Here is a 20,613-nt window from a genome sequence, read left to right as displayed (position 1 = left end):
TGACAGCATTGCTGTAACACTGTGTGCTGTTTGTCTCTCTCTCCTGGAAATGCTTCCCTACCCAGGATAACTGTACCAGCAAGGTAAACCTTCTGTGTTGAGTGACACCTTCTGACTTGCCAGAAAACAAACTCAAGCAGTTCGTCCTGGAATCGACTAACATTTATTTTCACCTTCGTTGCTGAACCTGAACCCCATTTTATCACTAAAAAATCCCCTCCATTTTCAACCTAAGCATTTCCTTATGTTTTATTATGAATCCAATTTGTTTTGATGTTTCCAATGTGAGTTTTAATGACTGTCCTTGTTATAAAACAGAGCAAAAAGAAAAAGAAGACCGATTTCATCCCTTACCGAGACTCTGTGCTGACGTGGCTTCTAAGAGAGAATTTAGGTAAGTGAGCTCAGCCATGGTTTTTAGATATTGTGATAATAATAATTAAGAATGCTGAACTTTTATTAATGTATTCCCCTTCATGCATGGAATTTAGCTCTGACTGCTTTACATAGTATTTACATGGTAAAATAGAAATCAACAAAGAAAATTATACATACAAACAGTTTTATTTGTTTAAAAGGGTAATTGACAGATGATGAAAAATGCAAATAAAAGCGCCATTAAATAAATAATGTTCTAAATAATCAGAATTAGTAAAATAAATGATAAAAAGCTTCAATAGTATCAAACATTCTTGTAATTTGACCTCATATTACATGAAGGTTTGACCAAACCTTGATGTGATATGAAGCAGATTACTCTTGTGCAGGATTCTATTGATCTTCATGCAGCTGTTTAAAGAAACAGCAGATTTCATTCAGGGTCTCTTCCACTTGTGCTCTTTTCTATGTATACTTTGATGTTTTGAAGCTTTTGTGTTTTGTTTTTAAAGTGCTTTTGTATTTTCTGGTGAAAACAGCGTGGAAGGAATTTATTTTTTTAGTTTTATTAATTTTTAATTTCTTCACACAGGTGGAAACTCAAGGACAGCTATGGTGGCTGCTCTGAGCCCTGCTGATATTAACTATGATGAGACTCTAAGCACCCTGAGGTAAGAACTCTCCCACTGCTCCTCTTCCAAACACAGTGCAACATGGAGCGCTGTAAAACTAACTGTACTTTTTGTCTCAGCTTCCTGTTAGTAATGAGGGAAATTGTGATACATTAATTTAGGCCTTCTGTCTCATCTGTATTTATTTCTTTTGCTCTCTCTCTCTTGTTCTTCCTTTTCCTCAACCACAAACAATTTCACACTCAAAGATATGCTGACCGAGCCAAGCAGATCAAGTGCAATGCTGTGATCAACGAAGACCCCAACGCCAAGCTGGTGCGTGAGTTGAAGGACGAGGTGACACGGCTGAAGGAGCTACTCCGGGCCCAGGGACTTGGCGACATCCTGGACAGTAAGTCAGGACACACCGTCTGTAGCAGGCTCTCACCTTGCTTACCCATCGGCCATTCACAATACTCACTAAGCTCTAAGCTGACAAGGCTCTCCTCTGTCTTCTCCTCAGCTTAAGTCTCTTTACATTGTTTTAATGCCATTGCATTAATGCCACTAGACCTGAAGTCCTTCATTTAAGAGATAAACAAGGAGAGGGAGCAGAGGATTTGTTATATGAAGATATTTATGAAATCCATTTAAGATATTCACTGTTTTGTTGGCCATAGAAGATTGCATGACCTGCCAGGGGATGTAGATTCCTAGTAGTTCAAGAAGCTACGTGGCACTATAATGTGTAGACAGTTTTGTAGACACCAAACATAGGACTGTCACTCTTGATTTATTATTAATGAAGTAATGTACTGATTATGATCATTAATTCCAAAGTTCTTAAAGGGGAGTTCTACCAGTTTTTTTTCCTAATTTATTGAGAAATTAAATCTTTGCATTTAAATCTTTTGCTATGCATTATTAAACCGCTAAGCTATAACATTGTCATTCAGAGTGGTTTGATGTAAAATGTGCCATTCTAGAGCAACATACTGAATCATTCACAGTAGGGATACATCAGTATCTGTTTTCTTCTTTTTTCAGGTACAATAAATTTTTATTTTTACAGGATAAATGCATGTGTGCATTAACTAGCTATGTAGCTTTTAATAATTTGAGAAATATCGCCTTTTCTCTTTCAGAGCAACGCAAAGAAACTTGTTCATGCATTTGCTACAAGCAGACTTGACTACTGTAATGTTTTTCTTACTGGACTTCCTGTGAAAACTATACATCCCTTACAACTCATACAAAATGCAGCAGCACGCATCCTAACAAAACACAAAGAAGAGAGATCATATCACTCGCATTTTGAAAGAACCGCACTGGCTAACTGTATCGTTCAGGATAGATTTTAAAGTTCTATTTCTGCTGACAAGTTTCTCTTTATTGAACCATTTCATGTTAAAACACTCATGAAAACAAAAAAAGTTGTTCAGAGTATTGCAGAATTTTTAACATAGGTGGAATTTCCCTTTAATTGGAAAAAAGTAAACTACCATTCTTTATACATTAACCCTTTTTTGTTGTAAGAGTTGTTGAATTGCTTACTAATTACTGTAGATTCATCTAAAAAGTAAATTTTCATTGATAATTCGACAAAATTGAGTAGCCAAGTTTAATTGGTTCAAGTAATAGTGACAGTCCTAATGACATGTAGACATGCACTCACACAGGAATATGTCACTTGAAATGCGTTAGATTGGATAACTTGTTTTTGTTATGGTCTATTAGAATGATTACTGCATGCTCATTCTAGCGTATAGTGTTCCACCTGATCCCTCATCTTCTGTGTACATTTGGACTAGTCCAGTCAGAACTCACTAACTGCTTCCATCACTCCTCTACCAGTCCTCTCAACTCTGACCTCTCATCCTTCTCCTGTTCTTCCCGCTTCCCTTCAGTCGAGCCAATGGGGGATGATTACTCTGGAAGTGGAAGCAAATGTGTGTATATGTATAACTTTGCACCATCCTCGCCCTCTTTCTCTTCTTATTCTTGCTGCTGGTGGCTTAAACAGTCATTGCTTCTGGCCCTTTCTGGAGTTGAACCTGCTGGCTTTGCATGCCTGTTTTTCTTCTTGCTAAAGCTTGAGACACAAGGAGTCCCAGACAAATTTTGACCTAGTGGGTTTAGGTTGGGTAGGGTTAAAAGTGATGCGGGCGCGTCGGGGGTCTAGCACACCTCTGTATTAGTGATGCACTGAAATATTAAATCCTTAGCTGAAACCAAAACTGAAATTCAGGTAATTAAATAAAAACTGAAAAAAAAACAATCAAAATGGTTTATGTAAAATAACTAATCATTCTGTACACTTTGGCACTGGTATTTAAGATTTTTTATAATTATTTGAGAAACCTAGGCTACAGATGGCGTTATTGTACTTGTAGGGATGTTAGCATCTATTGTTTTGCTGTACTCTGCATATTAAGCCAGATGTAGTGTTTTCAAGTGGTGTCAAGCCTGTAGTGGAGATGTTCTTGGCTTTATACCTCCTCTTGATACTTGGCATGATTGTGAAATTGTGAAACATTTTAACTTGGCTTACATTTTCTCTGTTTAGCAGCTGCTGCATTAACTGTTTGAATTCGCCTGTCTTGAAAATAACAAAGGAAACAGTGTTTTTAATCACTGTTTCTCGTTTTATCTTTAAAACTGAAGTCTTTGAATTCAATACTACATTATAGGCCTATTTAATCATTGATTTTGCACCATTTTGGACCAAATTCAGCTGAAAATATTCTGTGCATCCCTAAGCTGCATGCCTTTTACCTGCTCTGCTTGTATGACAGTCAGTCTGGAATGGAGCAGTTTGAATCACATACACTTTGCCCACACCCCTCCCCCAGGCGTTAGAAATGATAGGCCCCTTCAGAAGCACCAAATACCATTAATATGTTTAACTTTGTTGCTGCATTTAAATGTCATTTTAGCTTTAACTCTTCCTCTCTTTTCCATTACCCTATTCTGTTCTTGTCAGTGAAGGTGTGTGTTGTCATGTTAACTATCCATTACAGGTGACAGTATTCAGCTAAGTTCTCACTTCCGGAGGAAAGGTGCATGCTTTATTTTTACATTTGCAGAAATAGAGGTGGATTTTATTGAGTTTGCTGTGCAGTGTCAGAATGCCCTAGTCTACTGTAGCCGTGTCAATCTAGTCGTTTTCTTTGACCTTTATTTCCTCTTACCTTCTGAGTGCTTCCGTGTCCTCTCCTTGCCTTACCCTGTCCCCATCTTGTATCCTGTTACGCACTTCGTGTCCCTCTTTTTAAAAAGCTGCAGGAGCGAAACAGCCACTGAAACAGAACTCTGTCTATTTTAGCATCTGTCTGGGAGTTCTTGATTAGCATCAAGAGACAGATACATTTATTTGCGTTCTCTGCTGCTCTAGCAATACAGATTCTCTGTTTTGAAGTACTGGAAAGTCCTGTACGCTAGCTGTTTAAATTGCATGAATTCTGTGCATGGTGTGAGCAGATACGTAATGCCTTGCTGCTCTGCAGCTGTAAAAGTCTAGATGTTTCAGGAGAGCTCCATTTTTCACACAGAAGCTGAATAGAGCTGGTAGAGTGAATAGGCAGCTGAAACCTTCTCTGTGTTTAGACCCCCTGGGATAGGTTTCAGCAGTCCATTCTCAGTCACCTTAGATGCTCCCATGGCCATTTTGTGGAGCTCTGTAGCTTGGCTCTCAAGCAGTGAGAGCATGATGACATTCTGGGTGACGTGTGTGTGTGTGTGTGTGTGTGTGTGTGTGTGTGTGTGTGTGTGTGTGTGTGTGTGTGTGTGCGGGGAGAAGACAGAGCCCACTGCGTCACAGGCTGGAACTGTAGCATGTGTTTTCATGCAGCTCCCCTTCCCCCATTTCTCTCTCAGTCCTTGGCCTCTGTGCAGCCTTTCTCACTTCAGCTCTCTTTCCTCTCCTGAAGTGAAGGTGGTTTTCACCCAGGTCCAGATCAACAGTATTAGTCTTGTGTGCTGTTCAAAATGACTCAGTCTGTTAATTCACCCAGAAAGTACAAAATAGAATTGGGGCTTTCGTTATCAATCCTATCAGTAACTATTTTGATAATTATTCGAGTAGCGTTCCAAAGATTATAGTCTGTTGAGAACTAGCTTCTTGGAAAACTAGACTTAAATTATATACAATACGTTTTAGAAGTTTAGAGTCATTTTTTGTCGTCTTACTTGAGATTTGATCACAACAACAAAAACACAATTATTTATGGAGCATTTTCATACCAGTGGCAGCTCAGAGTGCCTCACAGACAAGTGATAAAGTTTATACTAATAGAAGAAAGTTAGTTTAATTTTCTTCTATTATAGCTACTGTTCAGTAACAACGTTGTAATGGAAAAAAAATAATAAAAGTAAAGAATATTCATTTAAATTATATGAAGCAGTGACATAGATAAAAAATAAACACAAAAAGAGAGGTAGAAATTGAATAACCTGAAATGGTGAATTCTGAATTTTAATTTTATTATAACTTAAATGTTGATATTATCTTTTACAGTTCCATTCGTCAATCTGTGCACATCTAAAATTTCCTCATTTTTATTTCAGCTTCCTAATTATTTGAAACTTGTGAAGATTAGAATTATTTTATTCATTTGTCTGCAGCCAGATTGTATTTATAGAAGTTAAAAAAGTGATTCCTAACTTTAGAATGGTAGTGTGTGCAAATAAAACACTGTGCATGTAATTTTGTTGTATCTGTCATGCTGTTTTTCTTACTGTCAGACGTGTCACTGCCAATGGATGACTTTCTTAAAATCAAGGAGTAAAGTTTACTTGATTAATCATGACAGCCCTAAATCTAATATACAGTTTATTTTCCAAGATTTTTACTGAAGTGTGAAATCCAGAGCTTCAGCAGTAATTTGATTTCTTAAAGCACAAATGTCTCAACATTTTGATATGGTTCAATTTGAAAGGCAAAAGAAAATAATTAGCCACACTAATTAAGAGTAAATTACATCTGAACTGGCATTAAAACCCCCTGGTGTGAAAACTACTGCTTTGTGCTTCTAACCATTTGACTGGTGTGTTTGTTTTTATCCTTTATTGTGAACTGTGTGTCTTACACTAGACTTTCCTCCTCTTTGTCCTTTCTCTCTCTCTCTTTCTCTCTCTCCCTTTCTTCTTTCTTTCTTCATCTCACTTATTTTCCTCTCCCTTTATCTGTTTTACACCATTCTTGCTCCTCTTTTCCCCTCATCCTGTTTTCCCTCGTCTCTCCTTCGTGGCTCAGACCTGAAAGATATTCACAACAATAAGCATAGATACTTGCTAGCCTCAGAGAACCAACGGCCTGGCCATCTCTCCACAGCGCCGATGGGGTGCCTGACAGCATCGCCGTCGTTGGGCTCTCTGTGCAGCCAGGCTGGCCTGCAGTCCGTCTCCAGCATCCAGGAACGCATCATGTCCACTCCTGGTGGAGAGGAGGCCATCGAAAGGCTCAAGGTGAGTCACTGTACAGCACTGCTTACACCTTATTACATTATTATCTGCTTGCTTTATTTTTGTTATGTGCAATTGCTTAAGTGAAGGAAACACTACATGTAACACCACATGTACTATATGTCATACTATATAGGCTTGATGACAAAAATACAGCCATTTAGATTTACAGAAAGGAACAAAAAAAAGTTTTGAAGCTACAGGCCAGGTTTCCCAAAAGCATCTTAGCACAAAGATGATTCTTAAACTGTGGAGTTAGCATCACTTTCAGGTGCTTATGTCTTGATAAACTGCATCAGGAATTTTACATTATGAGATTATAAATGATTATCAACTGGTCTTTTTGATGAGCTGCTCTCCAAACAGAGTTGAGCCTTTTCCCATATAATAATGAAACCCAATAAAATGTTTTTGGGAAAATGTCTGTGGTTAAAATGTGTCAGTAAACATATAATGTTGTATTTTATGCAAATAACCTTAATTTTAAAACATTTCTAAAAATCACTGAGCTCTTCCATATTTTTGACCCGTAGTGTAATTAGGAGATGGAGGCTAAAGGTAATAACTATAACAGATGCCATTTAGGCTGTAATTGGTTTCCCTTGTTGCTATGAACATTTCCCACAAATAGGGATATGAGTGGTTCAATAGAAGACATGTGGCCAGTGAGTTCTGCTCTAGGCATCTCCTGAACCTTCAGCCAACCCAAAGCAGAAAGTTCAGTGTCTTTGTCTTCATCCTAAATTCCACCAGCTGACTGCTCTGCACAGCAGCCCAAGAGACTTATTTATTTCTAACATTCTGCTGCTAATAAATTGCTTACTTATTAAGAATGCATGCTGTGATGTAAGTCACCATGGTAACCTCAGAAATGTTCCCAAGTTTTTGTCCTTGCTTGTGCTGTTGATATGACGGTCGCAGCTCTCAGTGACCAGCTGTCTTGAAAGTGCTCCACTGAGGAGTAGTGGAGTTGAAAGATTTCAGTGTTGCACATGGCTAATAGAATGTATTGGGTTCTGTTAACACTTATGATATTTAACAGAGGGCTTCACTACTAACATTGATGAAATTCAGTACCATATTTCCAAAAATATCACTGTGTCAGAGATACTTAAGATTTCATTAACAAAGATAATGAACACTTGCTAAAAGAAAATCTTAGAAGCCTGACTTATTTTGATTGCACTTCTTCTATTCCTTTAAAACTATACGAACACCTGGCAAATGACAAACAATGAGGTTTTTGTTATGAATCAGTACCGTTAAAAATGAAGATCAGTTAACCAATACTGTTAAACCAGTACAGATGATATATCACTGAGCACTACTCTTAAGAGAAGACAAGTCTGTCTCATCGTGCTTTCCCCACCACCAATGACTATACACATCCTCCACATTCATTCTCTTCCTCGCTCGCTAACCCACAGTTCTTTCTCTGTCTGTTTCAGAACTCATAGTCAGTTAGAGCATCTTGCCTTCAGGAGCTGTAGTTTCCATGGTTACAGCAATGGCCCGCACTCTTGTCTGTCATCCAGTGACGTCAGTCTCCAACGCAGTTCGGAAATCAGACAAAAATAGATTTGTTCTTTGTGGCTATTAGGCGTAAAAAGGCCACATAAAACAGCATTAGAGCCTCCTTTAAATCCCTTATTAGTCTCAAGATACCGAAATGTCTTGGTCTTGCGTCAGTCATGTGGGAGCACTGAAATGAATTGGATGCATAAATAGAGATATGCTAATTGGCGCTTCCAATCAAAATGACTTGTAATGCTCTAGAATGACTAGTTATTACATAAATAGTTCTGGGCATACAAGAGATCGATTTTTAATATAAGGTTTTTTTTTTTTCCTTTTAGCAAATTTGTAATCTTGGCCTATGTAAACATTCACATTAACATCATAGAAATCAGCACATAGGTTAAAGTCAAAAGCATAGCAACAGTGTTCTTTTTCAGAACAACAGATGGCAAGGGTGTCAACCCTTTAGGAAGGATCTTGGGGGGTTTAGTGTGCAAACTTCCTGTATTTTAGGCCAGATGGCCCAACTCTTCCTCTCTGCTTAGAACAATGAGAGGTAGACACAATGGAGAAGCCAGGGAACAGACTTGGTTGCCCTGTTATAGCTCAGTTTTCCAGTTCTTACACCAGTAAGGCTTTGTTCACAGTACTTTCACCTTCAGATAGTATATCAGCCATAGAGCAGAGATAGCATAACTCTCTACACAAACTTGGTTCTGCCTAGGATATTTCTACAAAGAGCAGAGTAGGCCTGCAACTTTTGCCGGTCATAAAGGGCAAGCCTACATAAATGCATGAGGTGGCACATATTTGCACAGATATTAGGAAAAAATTCATAAGTGCCTTGTTAAATTAAATCTTCTTTTCTTACAAACCCAATATGCCCAATATATGCATTATACCTACTTCTAAAAAAGTAGGTATAATGCAAATAAAAACAAAACCAAGTGATTTATACATCTTCTTTGACCTGGCTTTGAATAGAAACAGTATAAAGACATGATGTATATTTTTTCTTATCAACTTATCAGATTGTTTTTTTGTAAATTTCATTCTGAAATTGATGCCTGCAACATGTTCTAAAATGTTGGGACAGGAGCAGTTAAAGACTAGAAACGTTGAAATGTTAAAAAAAATACATTAAACAGGTGATGCAGTCATGTTTGGGTATAAAATATGCATCCAAGAAAGACCTAGTTCTGTATGAACAAGGATGGGTTGACACTTGCCACTGTCAATGCATCAGCAAAAAATCTGACAGCCTAAATATAATGTTCAGCCAGGGACTGCAAGGATTTTAGGTACTGCCACCTCTACACTGTGAAATAACATCAAAACATTCCAAGAAACTGGAGAAATCTTCATGTGTAGAGGACAAGGCCTAAACCAACAAATGAATGCCTGTGACATTCAATCCCTCAGATGGCACTGCATTTAAAATTAGGCATGTTTCTGTGATGGATATCACTGCATGGGCTTGAGAATACTCTAAAAAAGCGTTGTCAGTAAACACTGTACGTCGCTGCATTCACATATGCAAGTTACTGTACTGTGCACAGCGGATGCCATATGTTAACAAAGTTCAGAAACGCTGCCGACTTCTCTGGGCTTGAACTCGTCTGAAATGTCCTGATGCATATTGGAAATGTGTGCTGTGATCTGACGAATCAGCTTTTCAGATTGTTTATGGAAATAATGGACGTCACATTCTCTAGGCTGAAGGGGAAAGGACCGTCTAGGAGTACGTTTCCCAAAAGCATAGTTAGAACCATGCATGTGATGCAAGTGTTTCAAAACTATATACAGTTTTGGGGAAACACTACTTATAACTTAACTAAAAAGAATGCATCACCTTTGGGTTTACAAACCCAGGTCTGTGTCTTTGAGAAATTATGTCTGCCATAATGGGGCGTCATAATTGCACGTCTGTCTCGCTGAGTCACTAACACAAGCGGTTCAAAATGTCAAGCCGGGTATTTATAACTGTTAATACTGTTAATAGTGTTTTATTTTTTATTTTTTGTAGATAGATCTTATAAATGTATTGGAATAGCGAGCTTTTTACCTATTTTTTACTTCTGCATAATAGCATTGCCTATTATTATTATTATTATTATTATTATTATTATTATTATTATTATGCTATTGTTGTAATTCCTATTTTTATTTTTTTAATCACAATTTTTTGGCACTTCTAATAATGTTGTTGGTGGTATATGATTACAATACGAATAGCCTAAATAATACATATATATTGTAAAATCATTCACAGCTGTCATATTTTGGCATAATATTACAAAGCTTTAAATTTTTTGCAAGTTTCCCGCTGTAAAATTCAAACTGAACAAATCTGGAAAGATTGTAGTTCAAATGTTGGTTAGTTTAGCGATGCATCATACTATGTTAGTTCAAAGCTAACCTCCACCGTTGTATGGGAACGCACCCCAGATTGTTAGCAGCATAAAATTCAAACGCCAGAGTCTGGCATAATATTGGAGGGGTCTTAGTGGGTAACTTGAACGGACCATTAATGCTGAACATGTTTTGGAGCAACAAATGACCCCTTTTAAACGACGTCACTTACAGGGACATCCATGCTTATTTCAACATTGACAGCACCAAGCCTTATTTTTGTCTGTTACAACAGCATGGCTGCTTAATCAGAGAGTGGACATTGGCCAGCCTGCAGTCCAGAACTCTCCCTTAAAAATGTGTCTCTCATTAAGCTTACAATATGACAACAAAGGCCCTGTACGGTTGGACAGCTGAAGACTTGTGTAATAGAAGAATGGCAAAAAAAATTACACTTTCAAGACTCAGTAAGTTTGTGTCTTCAGTCACCAAATGATTATTACATGCTGTTAAAAGCCAAGCTGATATAACACAAGGTTAAACATGCTCCTGTCCCAAATTTTGGAATGAGCACATATTTGGAAAAAACTTAAAATACTGTTTTTGTTATCATTTTCAATTTAATACAGGTCAAACTAATTTGGTAATCACTGCTTTCTGTTTTTATTAGCATTTTACATACTGAACTTCTTTGGAATTGGGTTTATATGTTATAACTGCTCTTTATGCTAACACTTAAATGCTGGACAACTACCAAAGTGTCATTAACATATGTGCAACAATACACCAGTTTCACAATATGATATACATTGGTTTTTGCACCATGATACATTTCCAATACAGAAGTGAAAAAGAATGAAGTTTTTTAATATATTTTTTTGTCCAATTACTAAAATATGTGTGCAGTACTTTGTGAAAGTGCAATTAACACAAACAATAAGCCATAACTATAAACAAATGAGCAGGCAAATAAATAAGCATAAAATGTCAAAGTGTTTTCTTATTGTTTTGTTTTTGTTGTTTTTTTTTTATCTTTTTTTTTAAATCTTTTATAGAATTTATGAAGTTTTTTTTCTAATTAATATCAGGATTTCTGATGTCACAGATCTATTCCTAAAAATAAACTCTGTTTGATTCCTAGTGTGTAATGTCTCGCAACCCCTATTTTGAAATAAATTAATATTAATATGTGTATTGTGCCACCCCAATTAACTTAGCATGAGTTTGCAGTCCTTCTGCATTGGGTTCACCAAGTTCTCATGGTCCTGTAAGAATCAATATGCTTAGTCATTTGGAAAGTGAGTCTGTCTACAGCTTTGAGTCTCTCCACCGTCTACCAAATGGGCCAGTGGATTAATCACAGTCTAGTTGTGACGTTTACATTATAACCTGTGTCCAGAGGTCATCATGGTTTATGTTAATGTGTTAAATAAATTCAGAATGATGGCAGCTTTCTCTGCTTTTGCCCATAATGGTTGATTTTTGGATTGACTTTGACTCCGGCTGTGTCTCCCCCTGCAGGAATCAGAGAAGATTATAGCAGAGCTGAATGAGACCTGGGAGGAGAAGCTGAGGAAGACAGAGGCCATCCGCATGGAGAGGTCAGTGATGGTGCAGCTGGCACAGACAGTGTGCTGCCATGCTGCTAACCTTTCACTGTGTGCATGTGGCTCCTCACCCATGGAGTGTCACTGTCCACTGCCCTGTATGCTAACGTACAGCTGGTGCTGGTCTGCACCATGCTTTTAGATCGTGCTCCAGTCACTAAACTCATGTCATCACAGGGTGGTGTCTGAGGACTGACCAGAGTGACAGGTGTTGGTGTTACAAAAAAAAATTGTCCTGCTTCTGTCTACATGCATTAGCCTACTTCCACTTAGCAAAGGAGGTGAAAAAATGGTGATGTCCACTACTGTTAATGTTGTGCTTATTATTTGAATTGACTTTCAAGACTCAGTAAGTTTGTGTCTTCAGTCACCAAATGATTATTACATGCTGTTAAAAGCCAAGCTGATATAACACAAGGTTAAACATGCTCCTGTCCCAAATTTTGGAATGAGCACATATTTGGAAAAAACTTAAAATACTGTTTTGGTGTTGGTGTTACAAAAAAAAATTGTCCTGCTTCTGTCTACATGCATTAGCCTACTTCCACTTAGCAAAGGAGGTGAAAAAATGGTGATGTCCACTACTGTTAATGTTGTGCTTATTATTTGAATAGCCAAAATGTTAAATGCTAGAATTAGCATTTAATTTGTATTTTTTTTTTTTTTTAATTTAGCATTACTGCTCGTTCCTTGGTACAGGTTGCATTGCACTGGCATGTAGAATACTGTTGAAAAGTCAGAGACCACCCTTCATTTATTTCATTTTCAGTCAAAACAGCCATGAAGTACTTATTCATTTTACAGGAGATATTCTTGCAGAGATTAGATGTAAGAAAATTCATTTGCAGAAGGAAGGAGATGTTTCCAAAACTGAAGTTAAAAAAATGACTTTAAGGGTATATAGAAAATTCAGCTCGTAGCTATCGTGCAAGATGTTGTAGACCATCAAAACTGTCACAATTAGGTAAACACTATGTAAAGCTTTCATATTTGAGAGAGAGAGGAGAAAATCAAGCTCTGCTCTTGCTTCAGATCTGAAAAAAAAAAATCCACAGGTGTTTCTGTCCATCCTTCTGCTGTGAGAAGACAACTCAACCCTTTGGCTCTGAAAGGATGTGTAGCTGTCAGCCATGACTGAGGAAAGGAAAGAAAATTTGAGAAAACCAGAAGTCAAACCCTCAACATCACTGAATATGTTTGTGAATACTTGAATTGTGAGAAGCATAAAATGCAACCAGCGTCTAAGACTAAACTTTGAAGGTGTGGAAAAAATATCTGTGCAGATTTTTTTTAAAAACTACATCTCCCGAAAAGAAGTAAAGCTCTGTTTAGTTGTTCTGTGTAATTTTGTTAAATATGTTTTTGTTTTCTGATTTTCTCTGATGTTGAGAAATGAAAAACTTGAAAAAATTGTGAATTCAATGGCCATTTTGACTACAGATTAAATAAATGAATGGTCTCTGACTTTTGCACAGTACTGTATTTTAAGTGTATATCTCAGATTTACTTGGTTGAATGTCTGAAGTATTAGACAGTTATTCACGGTTAGTATTTATTGTATAGAAAAGGTGGTTTGCGCATTTCAACACGAGCTGCATGTGTGAAGAATTTTAACTGGTGTGCTTCTGGATATTCTTTTGTTTCCTTCAGAGAGGCTCTGTTGGCAGAGATGGGTGTCGCCATCCGGGAGGACGGGGGAACCCTTGGTGTCTTCTCTCCTAAAAAGGTACAACATCTGTGAAGTTCAAGAGGCTGTTGTCACCTTCTGTTGAAGCAGCTCACAGAAAACGCGTGTTCATTGCCTCCTTTCGGTTTATTCATGCTTCTGCTGGGCTCCTTTTCAAAGCTTGCACTTTTTTGTCATTCATCGTTTGGTTCATTTGTCACTTTAATTTCCCTGTCTTTGCTTTTGTGTTTTGCTTGCCTGACACTGTGGATTTATGTAGTTTGGTCATGACAGACCAACTTCTTTGTCCGTTGAAGATTTTAGTGTTTTTTCTTCTAACCAGGTTTGTATTTTTGAGCTGAGTAGTTCCCCTTAATTAATTAGAACTGCTTTTTTTTCCTGATCTGTCTTTACCAGTAGAGCTGTACCACAGATTCTGTACCTGCATTTTTTTAAAGAATAGATTTGTTTGTACTGTTTTATTTATCTTAATTGAGTCAGGTCCTGAGCAATTGTGGATAACTATTATTTTAGAGCCGTTGGTTGTGCATGTATAAATACATTATACATGCATTGTAAATATGTTGAGGTCATCTAAGATATTTGACTAGTTCAGCTGTGATGTGTTTATTGAAACTGTATATGAAAATGTCCAAAATTAATGTGTATTGACTAGTTTTGAATAGTTTTCTATTCGCACTGTTTGTGATTTAGCTGAATCTGAATGAAGCCCTTGCTATAGTGATTAGCGTTACTAGATGATTGTCATGACCAACGCTTTTTATACTGTCTCACTCTTCATCTGCCAAAAGCTGGTTCTTTGTGTTTGACTCCTTGGGCTGACTCAGAGTGAACAACAAAAGGGGTGAAAGACCTGACTGAAAGGAAAGAATAGAGATGAAGGGGGGAGAGAGAGAGAGAGTGAGAGAGAGAGAGAGCGCGATGAGTCTTTGACAGTAGCTGAGAGTGTCTGCTCTCCCTCAGGGAGACGTCAGCTCCGTGTGCGTCACTGAGCACTGCTTAATAAACACCAAACTCACCACTTACAATTAATTCACTAATTTGCTCGTTATCTGTGCTCTTCTTTCTCCCTGCTTCTCATCAACATAATCAGGGTGACCCTAGAACAGCCTGTGTCATCAGTTTAAACCCCTCTGCTATTAATGTGTTAGATTGGCTCTTTATTTTGCTGGTGTGTTTATTTGCTGTTGTTTTTTTTTGTTTTTGTTTTTTTTTTAACTCGCTGTGTTTTTTTTCATTGCCTCTCTTCATTGTGATGCTGCCTGTTGAATAGCTTTTCGTTGAACGGCCTTGTGATCTCTACACAGACTTTAATGGGGTGTTTTCCCCAAAAAAGGTAACTGGTTTAGAACTAAAAAAAAAGGGGGAACTGATTTTAGATCTAGATCTGTGTTTGTGCAGTAGACTCTCAAGGTAGAAATGCTTTCTATAATTCTTGATGTAGGTCTGTGCAATTATTTATTCATTATCATGATCACAGTTTTTCCTCAATTAAACATGATTGTTTGCAGTACTGGTGAGTTTAGCTAGATTTGATAGTCATTTGACTCTGGTACATTGATGCTTTCTATTTGGTGTCATACTGTAGTGGCATATTTTAATTATTTTATGGATCCATAATGATATTAGAATCATATCTGTATCAGCAAAAAATCAGTGTAACAGATGTCAGATACAGATACAATATCAGATATCAGATACTGATATCTGATACAGATACTAATATTTTATTTCGTTTTATTTTTATTTTACTCCAGAAAAGCAGAATGTTTAGTCAGTGCTGGGATACTGCTCTAATATATCTGCATTTTTTTTTTAAAACATTTGTAATCTTTTAGAAATAAATGTTGCATTTTTCTGCAATGCTAATCCAGGTAGATGTAATCTCAATTATTATATTTTATAAATGCTTCTATGTATTGGCATTGGCAAAAATATTGAATATTGGCATATGCCAAGAATTCCCATATTGGCGTATCCCTAAATTATTTTTTATTATTTTATTAATTTTTAATTATTTAATTTTGTTTCAATTCAGCATTTAAAAAAAATCTGTCAAGGTTATTAAGGAGCAGTTTTATTATGATTGAAAGATTTCAATACTTGAGGGAATATAGGCATATTATGTGCAACAGGAAAGACAAACATGTTTTAAAAATTGTTTACAAAAAGTACAGCAAAACTAGTTTGTTCCTAAATTAGCTAAGTAATGATGGTACGTCAAAACAAGTAGCCTGTTGTCTTTTCTTAAGCTCGTATATAGTGGAACAAAAGAAATTTTTCAGGCCCCATGTTGCAGCATGACACAGGAGCGCATTATACAGGACTACATAAATTGCATATATGTGACCATATGAAACGAGTGTAGAATATACAATAAATACACCAGACAACATAGGACAATAAATACACATGATGCTAACTAGACAGGACAACAAAACAACAATACATACAATGCACATATGAAGTATTGAAGTAGCACATGACCGGATTTCAGTGTTGAGCAATAATCGTGATTTTAGTATTGAGCAAAATAATCATGATCATCTTTTTAGCCACTATCTTGCAGCCCTCCACTGTTGTGAATACCCTTTTAAAGCTATCTGTAGTATAGCTTTAGATCCTGCTTTGCACACGCTGTGGGTCCTTAAGTTGTGACTGACACTTTTGACTAGATTCATCACAGTTCCTGTCTAAATCTCCACAGACCCCTCACCTGGTTAACCTGAACGAGGACCCACTCATGTCGGAATGTCTGCTCTACTACATCAAAGACGGAATCACAAGGTATGAAAACATTCCCTATGCCCCTTAGCGGTGTCTTAGCCTGTGCTACTTTCAGACACCTTCTGCTTCTCGCTTTCTACCATCACTTAAGTGAAGAAAAAGGTCCAAACAGGACAGACATTTTCACCCTTTGATCACAAGATAAAGTTCAGTCCTGCCCTGTGGATTTATTGGGTTTCATAGGGTTGGTGAAGGACACTGCTGCATTTTTCATATTAAGACTCTCAGGGTGGAGATTGAGCAGCTGGATCCACGCTGCTGCAGGTCAGCAGTGCAACTGTCCCTTTAGGCTAGGCGTTGGTGCTTGATTCTGCCCTTGTGTTGACAGGGTGGGTCAGGCAGATGCAGAGAGAAGGCAAGATATAGTTTTGAGTGGAGCGCACATCAAAGAGGAGCACTGTGTCTTCCGCAGCGAAAGGAACGCCAATGGGGATGGTGAGGATATACTGAAACCACACAGTCTGTTTGTTTTGCATGCACAGTGAAGGGGTTTCTTGAACAGTCTTAATCAAGATCTGGATAGCCAATGGCTTCTATGTCAGTGAATCGCTTTTCTCTTTTTGCTCACTGAATTGTTACAATTTATGCAAATACATTTTTTTTATTTAATTATATTTTAACTTTGAGAATTTAAGAGTTTAGATTTTTGTTTTTCAAGATTAATTACACAGACAGCATTGAATTATATTCAATACTTAATACTGTGAAATACTGTGCATAATAGAAAACTATATATTGTTAGAATGGAGACACAAATAAACATAACCTTTCTTTTTCAAAGTAGTCGATATCTAGCGGAGATTGGTTCTCCTGAAAACCCCCAGCAACTGCATAGATTTGTTAAATTCCATCACCACCACACCTGATTTAACATAAACTATTGATTAGACAAACCAGGTATTGGAACATAACTGCAAGTAATACTGGGCTGCCATGAGGAGAGGTCTGGAAATGTTTACACAAACACATTAACTTACATAAAATTATAACCTATGTTAGTATTCTTTGCATTTATGGGTAAATGAATGCTTACGGATCAGACAAATAACCTTTTAAGCATAAATTTTTTAAGTACCTAAGAAGTTTGCACAGTACTTTTATTTATTTATTTTTTATTTTGTTTTATTAGACAGGTTTGTGCATTTCAGACTTCTTAAATATAATTCAATGTCAATAAATGATAAATATTCATTAAGTTAACTTATTATCAACAATGCTGACTCTGACTTCTAAGAGTTAAGCAAAGAGAAACTCAGAAACCTCAGGAAGTGCAGATCATTTTAATTGAAATGTGAAGTAATTGAATGTAAGCTGTTGAGACTGACTGGCTCTCTGCTTGACTTGCAGTGATTGTAATGCTTGTACCATGTGAGGGATCAGAGACATACGTGAATGGCAAGCGTGTAACTGCTGCAGTCCAGTTGCGCTCAGGTGAGTCTCCCTGGCCACTGGCTCCACTTCAGACAACACCAATCAACTGCAATTGCCAACTTTTCCTTTTGACACAGAGAGATGAAGGGCAGGAGTGTTGACCTAGAAACCTAAAGGCAGCGTTGTCTTTATGTTCTTACCACAGGTAACCGTATCATCATGGGAAAGAACCACGTATTCCGCTTTAACCACCCTGAGCAGGCACGTGCTGAACGAGAAAAGACTCCATCAGCCGAGACCCCTGTGGAACCTGTAGACTGGACCTTTGCCCAGAGAGAGCTGCTGGAGAAGCAGGGCATTGACATGAAGCAGGAGATGGAGAAGAGGTAACTTTGGGTTTTAGGGCAGGAAGCAAAGGACCGATTTAATGTTAACTTGGGGGTAGAAAGTTAACCACTGTGGAAGCCACTGTGCATTTGTATCATAAAATCCACTCTACTGAAGGCAAAGTCTATGTTCTGTTTTTTATAAGCTCTGTTATGGAGTGTGGTTTTTTGCGCACACATGAATTGGATTATTCTGAAGGGGATTATATTGTGAATAGGAAAAATAAGCTCAGAACAGATCTCTTATGCATGTGTCCTACACTGTATTATATGTAGGCTTACTGAGATGGAGATCCTCTATAAAAAAGAGAAGGAGGAGGCAGATCAACTGCTTGAGCAACAGAGACTGGTAAGACTGATTCTATTTGCTCTGTCTATTTTAGAGATTTAGAGATTTACTCCCTTTGGAACTATTCAGTTGTGCCATGGGCATCCTTTTGAATTGTTCGTTGTTTTTCTGTTTTGAGGACAGCCAATGAAATAATATTGTGGTTTGTTTGAGGGGAGAGATGTGCTGTTATATATTGTTCATTAAGAATTCTTTTAGTGTTGAGAATGTTAGTTGATTGGTCCTAACTGGCCCTAGTTTCCCTTTTGCTCTGCCAAAGTCCAACCAGCACTAATTCTGCACTCTTAGCTCTGACACCTTGAGACCTTTGTGTGTGTGCCCGTGTGTGAGAGAAACACTTCTCCCAGTGCATGGCTGAACCTCTTTGCATGGAAATGAAATCCACTCTGTCTTTATTGAGGAGGGGAGAGGCAGGAGGCAATTAATTTACCCCTCCCTCCCTGTCATGGACTGAATTGCAATACCCATTTGATATAGTGAAAATTACAGTTCCTCAAGGTTTTCCAATAGAATTCTTGTTTCTCTTGCGTAGATTTGAAGAACTGAATCTTGGATAATAGCACCAGGAAAATACAAATGATTAGCATTTTAAAGAGAGAAGCAGAATTTAGAGTGGTCAGATCAGAACCATGCTTTTTATTTGTGTGTATTGGCAACCATGGTTTTGTTAAACAAAAAAAAAAAATCAGCCATTCAGTGTTGCTTAAATTTTTGCCTAAATTGTATATATCATGTGCTTTAATTCTGTTGCTGCCTTTGCATGGTCTGTTTTTAGTAGCATGTTCTCTTAACAGTACAGTTTTATTTATAAGACGTAGAGCCTGACGTTAGTATTTGTTGCTGAACAGTGTTGTTGAGCTGGTCAACCCTGAGTCGGCTTTTGATTTGCTCCAGTAGATTTCTGTTTGTTTCTGTTTGAGTTTGTTGGCTCTTCAATGCAGTTGCTGATATCTCCAATGCATTGTGATAATAACCCAAGATTTCTGCTGTAGTTGATGAAGGCTAGTGACAATGTGGTTTCTCATTGACTTCTGTAGAGTTATATACACTTGTCTGACCAGACACAAAGGGCATGCTTGAACACAGTTATCTGTGCTGGGGGTCCTAATCAATGATGACAAGCGCTCCAATGCTCTGGTGGTCTCATCAAAAGAATCACATCACCACAACATGACACTTCAAACAAGACATACTGCACTCATAACAAGTCACCACCTGTCTCCTGTTAGCATCTTCGCTATCTGGCTACGATTTGTACTGTACTCTGCATACTTGACCCGGAAAATGAGAAACTGCATTTTCTCTCAACTAACTTCTTAACTGTAGTGGATGAAATCGATGCTTTTAACTTCTTTTCAGCCTGTCCTTCCTCTCTTTTTCTCTTTTTACTGACCCGTAATAAACACGCAAGAGTCTTCTAACCCACTGCTAGAGCTATTATCAACTCCAATATCCAAGCTTCATCAAGGAACTTCAAATGGAGAAAACTCTAAAACTCCACTGGCTTTTGCTGCATGTCTCTGAAGCATGTTTTGGGTGCAACTTTCAAATGCACAAAATGAAGAGGAGATGATCAGTCTTTTAAAATGAATAGAAGTCAACCAGAGCAACATCTGTCCCCTTTTTGTTGACATTTGCTCATATCATGATTACTTTCAATATTGATATGCAACTTGGGAACTGTGTTTACCTTTATTCTTTAGTATCTTGTTAAACCTCTGAAAGATTATTTTTTGGTAATTTGTTCACGTTCAATACAGCAAACATCTGGAGAATAATTGAATACCTTATTCACTGTTCTGCTGTGCATGTTTCAGTTCATGGCTGCCCTAGCTTTAGGGGAAAAGTACACAATTTAGTTTGTATAAACCAAATGTGATACTTCATTCCAATTTCAAAGAGATGTTCAAAGTTAAGACAATAGTTGATGGTGGGATTAACAAGGTTTCAAGAGCAACCTTCCCTTTGCATAAATCTGGGCTAAGTAGTTTGCCTCTATAACACTGAGCCCCTTTTCAATAAATCCTCCAGCTGTTGAAGTTCTCATTTTGCATATCATCATTCGTGTCCATTCTTTACAGAAAACATTCCTTTTGATTTGAGC

At 37.5% G+C, this 20,613-nt stretch overlaps 1 protein-coding gene across 12 annotated transcripts in view; it reads left to right on the top strand.

The window, feature by feature from the left end:
- The window catches only part of kif1b (kinesin family member 1B), an 84,118-nt gene that overhangs the window by 30,212 nt on the left and 33,293 nt on the right, over window positions 1-20,613 (top strand). For 3 of the 12 annotated variants that reach the window (XM_036591238.1, XM_036591231.1, XM_036591230.1), the window contains 13 exons: window positions 66-83; window positions 319-394; window positions 971-1,049; window positions 1,259-1,401; window positions 2,897-2,938; window positions 6,244-6,455; window positions 11,844-11,923; window positions 13,580-13,655; window positions 16,324-16,403; window positions 16,732-16,838; window positions 17,751-17,834; window positions 17,980-18,160; window positions 18,437-18,509. In XM_036591238.1, coding sequence (XP_036447131.1) covers window positions 66-83; window positions 319-394; window positions 971-1,049; window positions 1,259-1,401; window positions 2,897-2,938; window positions 6,244-6,455; window positions 11,844-11,923; window positions 13,580-13,655; window positions 16,324-16,403; window positions 16,732-16,838; window positions 17,751-17,834; window positions 17,980-18,160; window positions 18,437-18,509 — 1,251 coding nt within the window. The remainder of the gene's footprint in view (window positions 1-65; window positions 84-318; window positions 395-970; window positions 1,050-1,258; window positions 1,402-2,896; window positions 2,939-6,243; window positions 6,456-11,843; window positions 11,924-13,579; window positions 13,656-16,323; window positions 16,404-16,731; window positions 16,839-17,750; window positions 17,835-17,979; window positions 18,161-18,436; window positions 18,510-20,613) is intronic. The other 9 variants (XM_036591240.1, XM_036591237.1, XM_036591242.1 and 6 more) reach the window with 6 other exon arrangements.

This window comes from Colossoma macropomum, unplaced genomic scaffold (assembly GCF_904425465.1).
Source record: "Colossoma macropomum unplaced genomic scaffold, Colossoma_macropomum, whole genome shotgun sequence".
Taxonomy (NCBI): domain Eukaryota; kingdom Metazoa; phylum Chordata; class Actinopteri; order Characiformes; family Serrasalmidae; genus Colossoma; species Colossoma macropomum.
The sequence above is the reverse complement of the archived record's forward strand: the minus strand, read 5'-3'. Positions and strand labels throughout refer to the sequence as shown.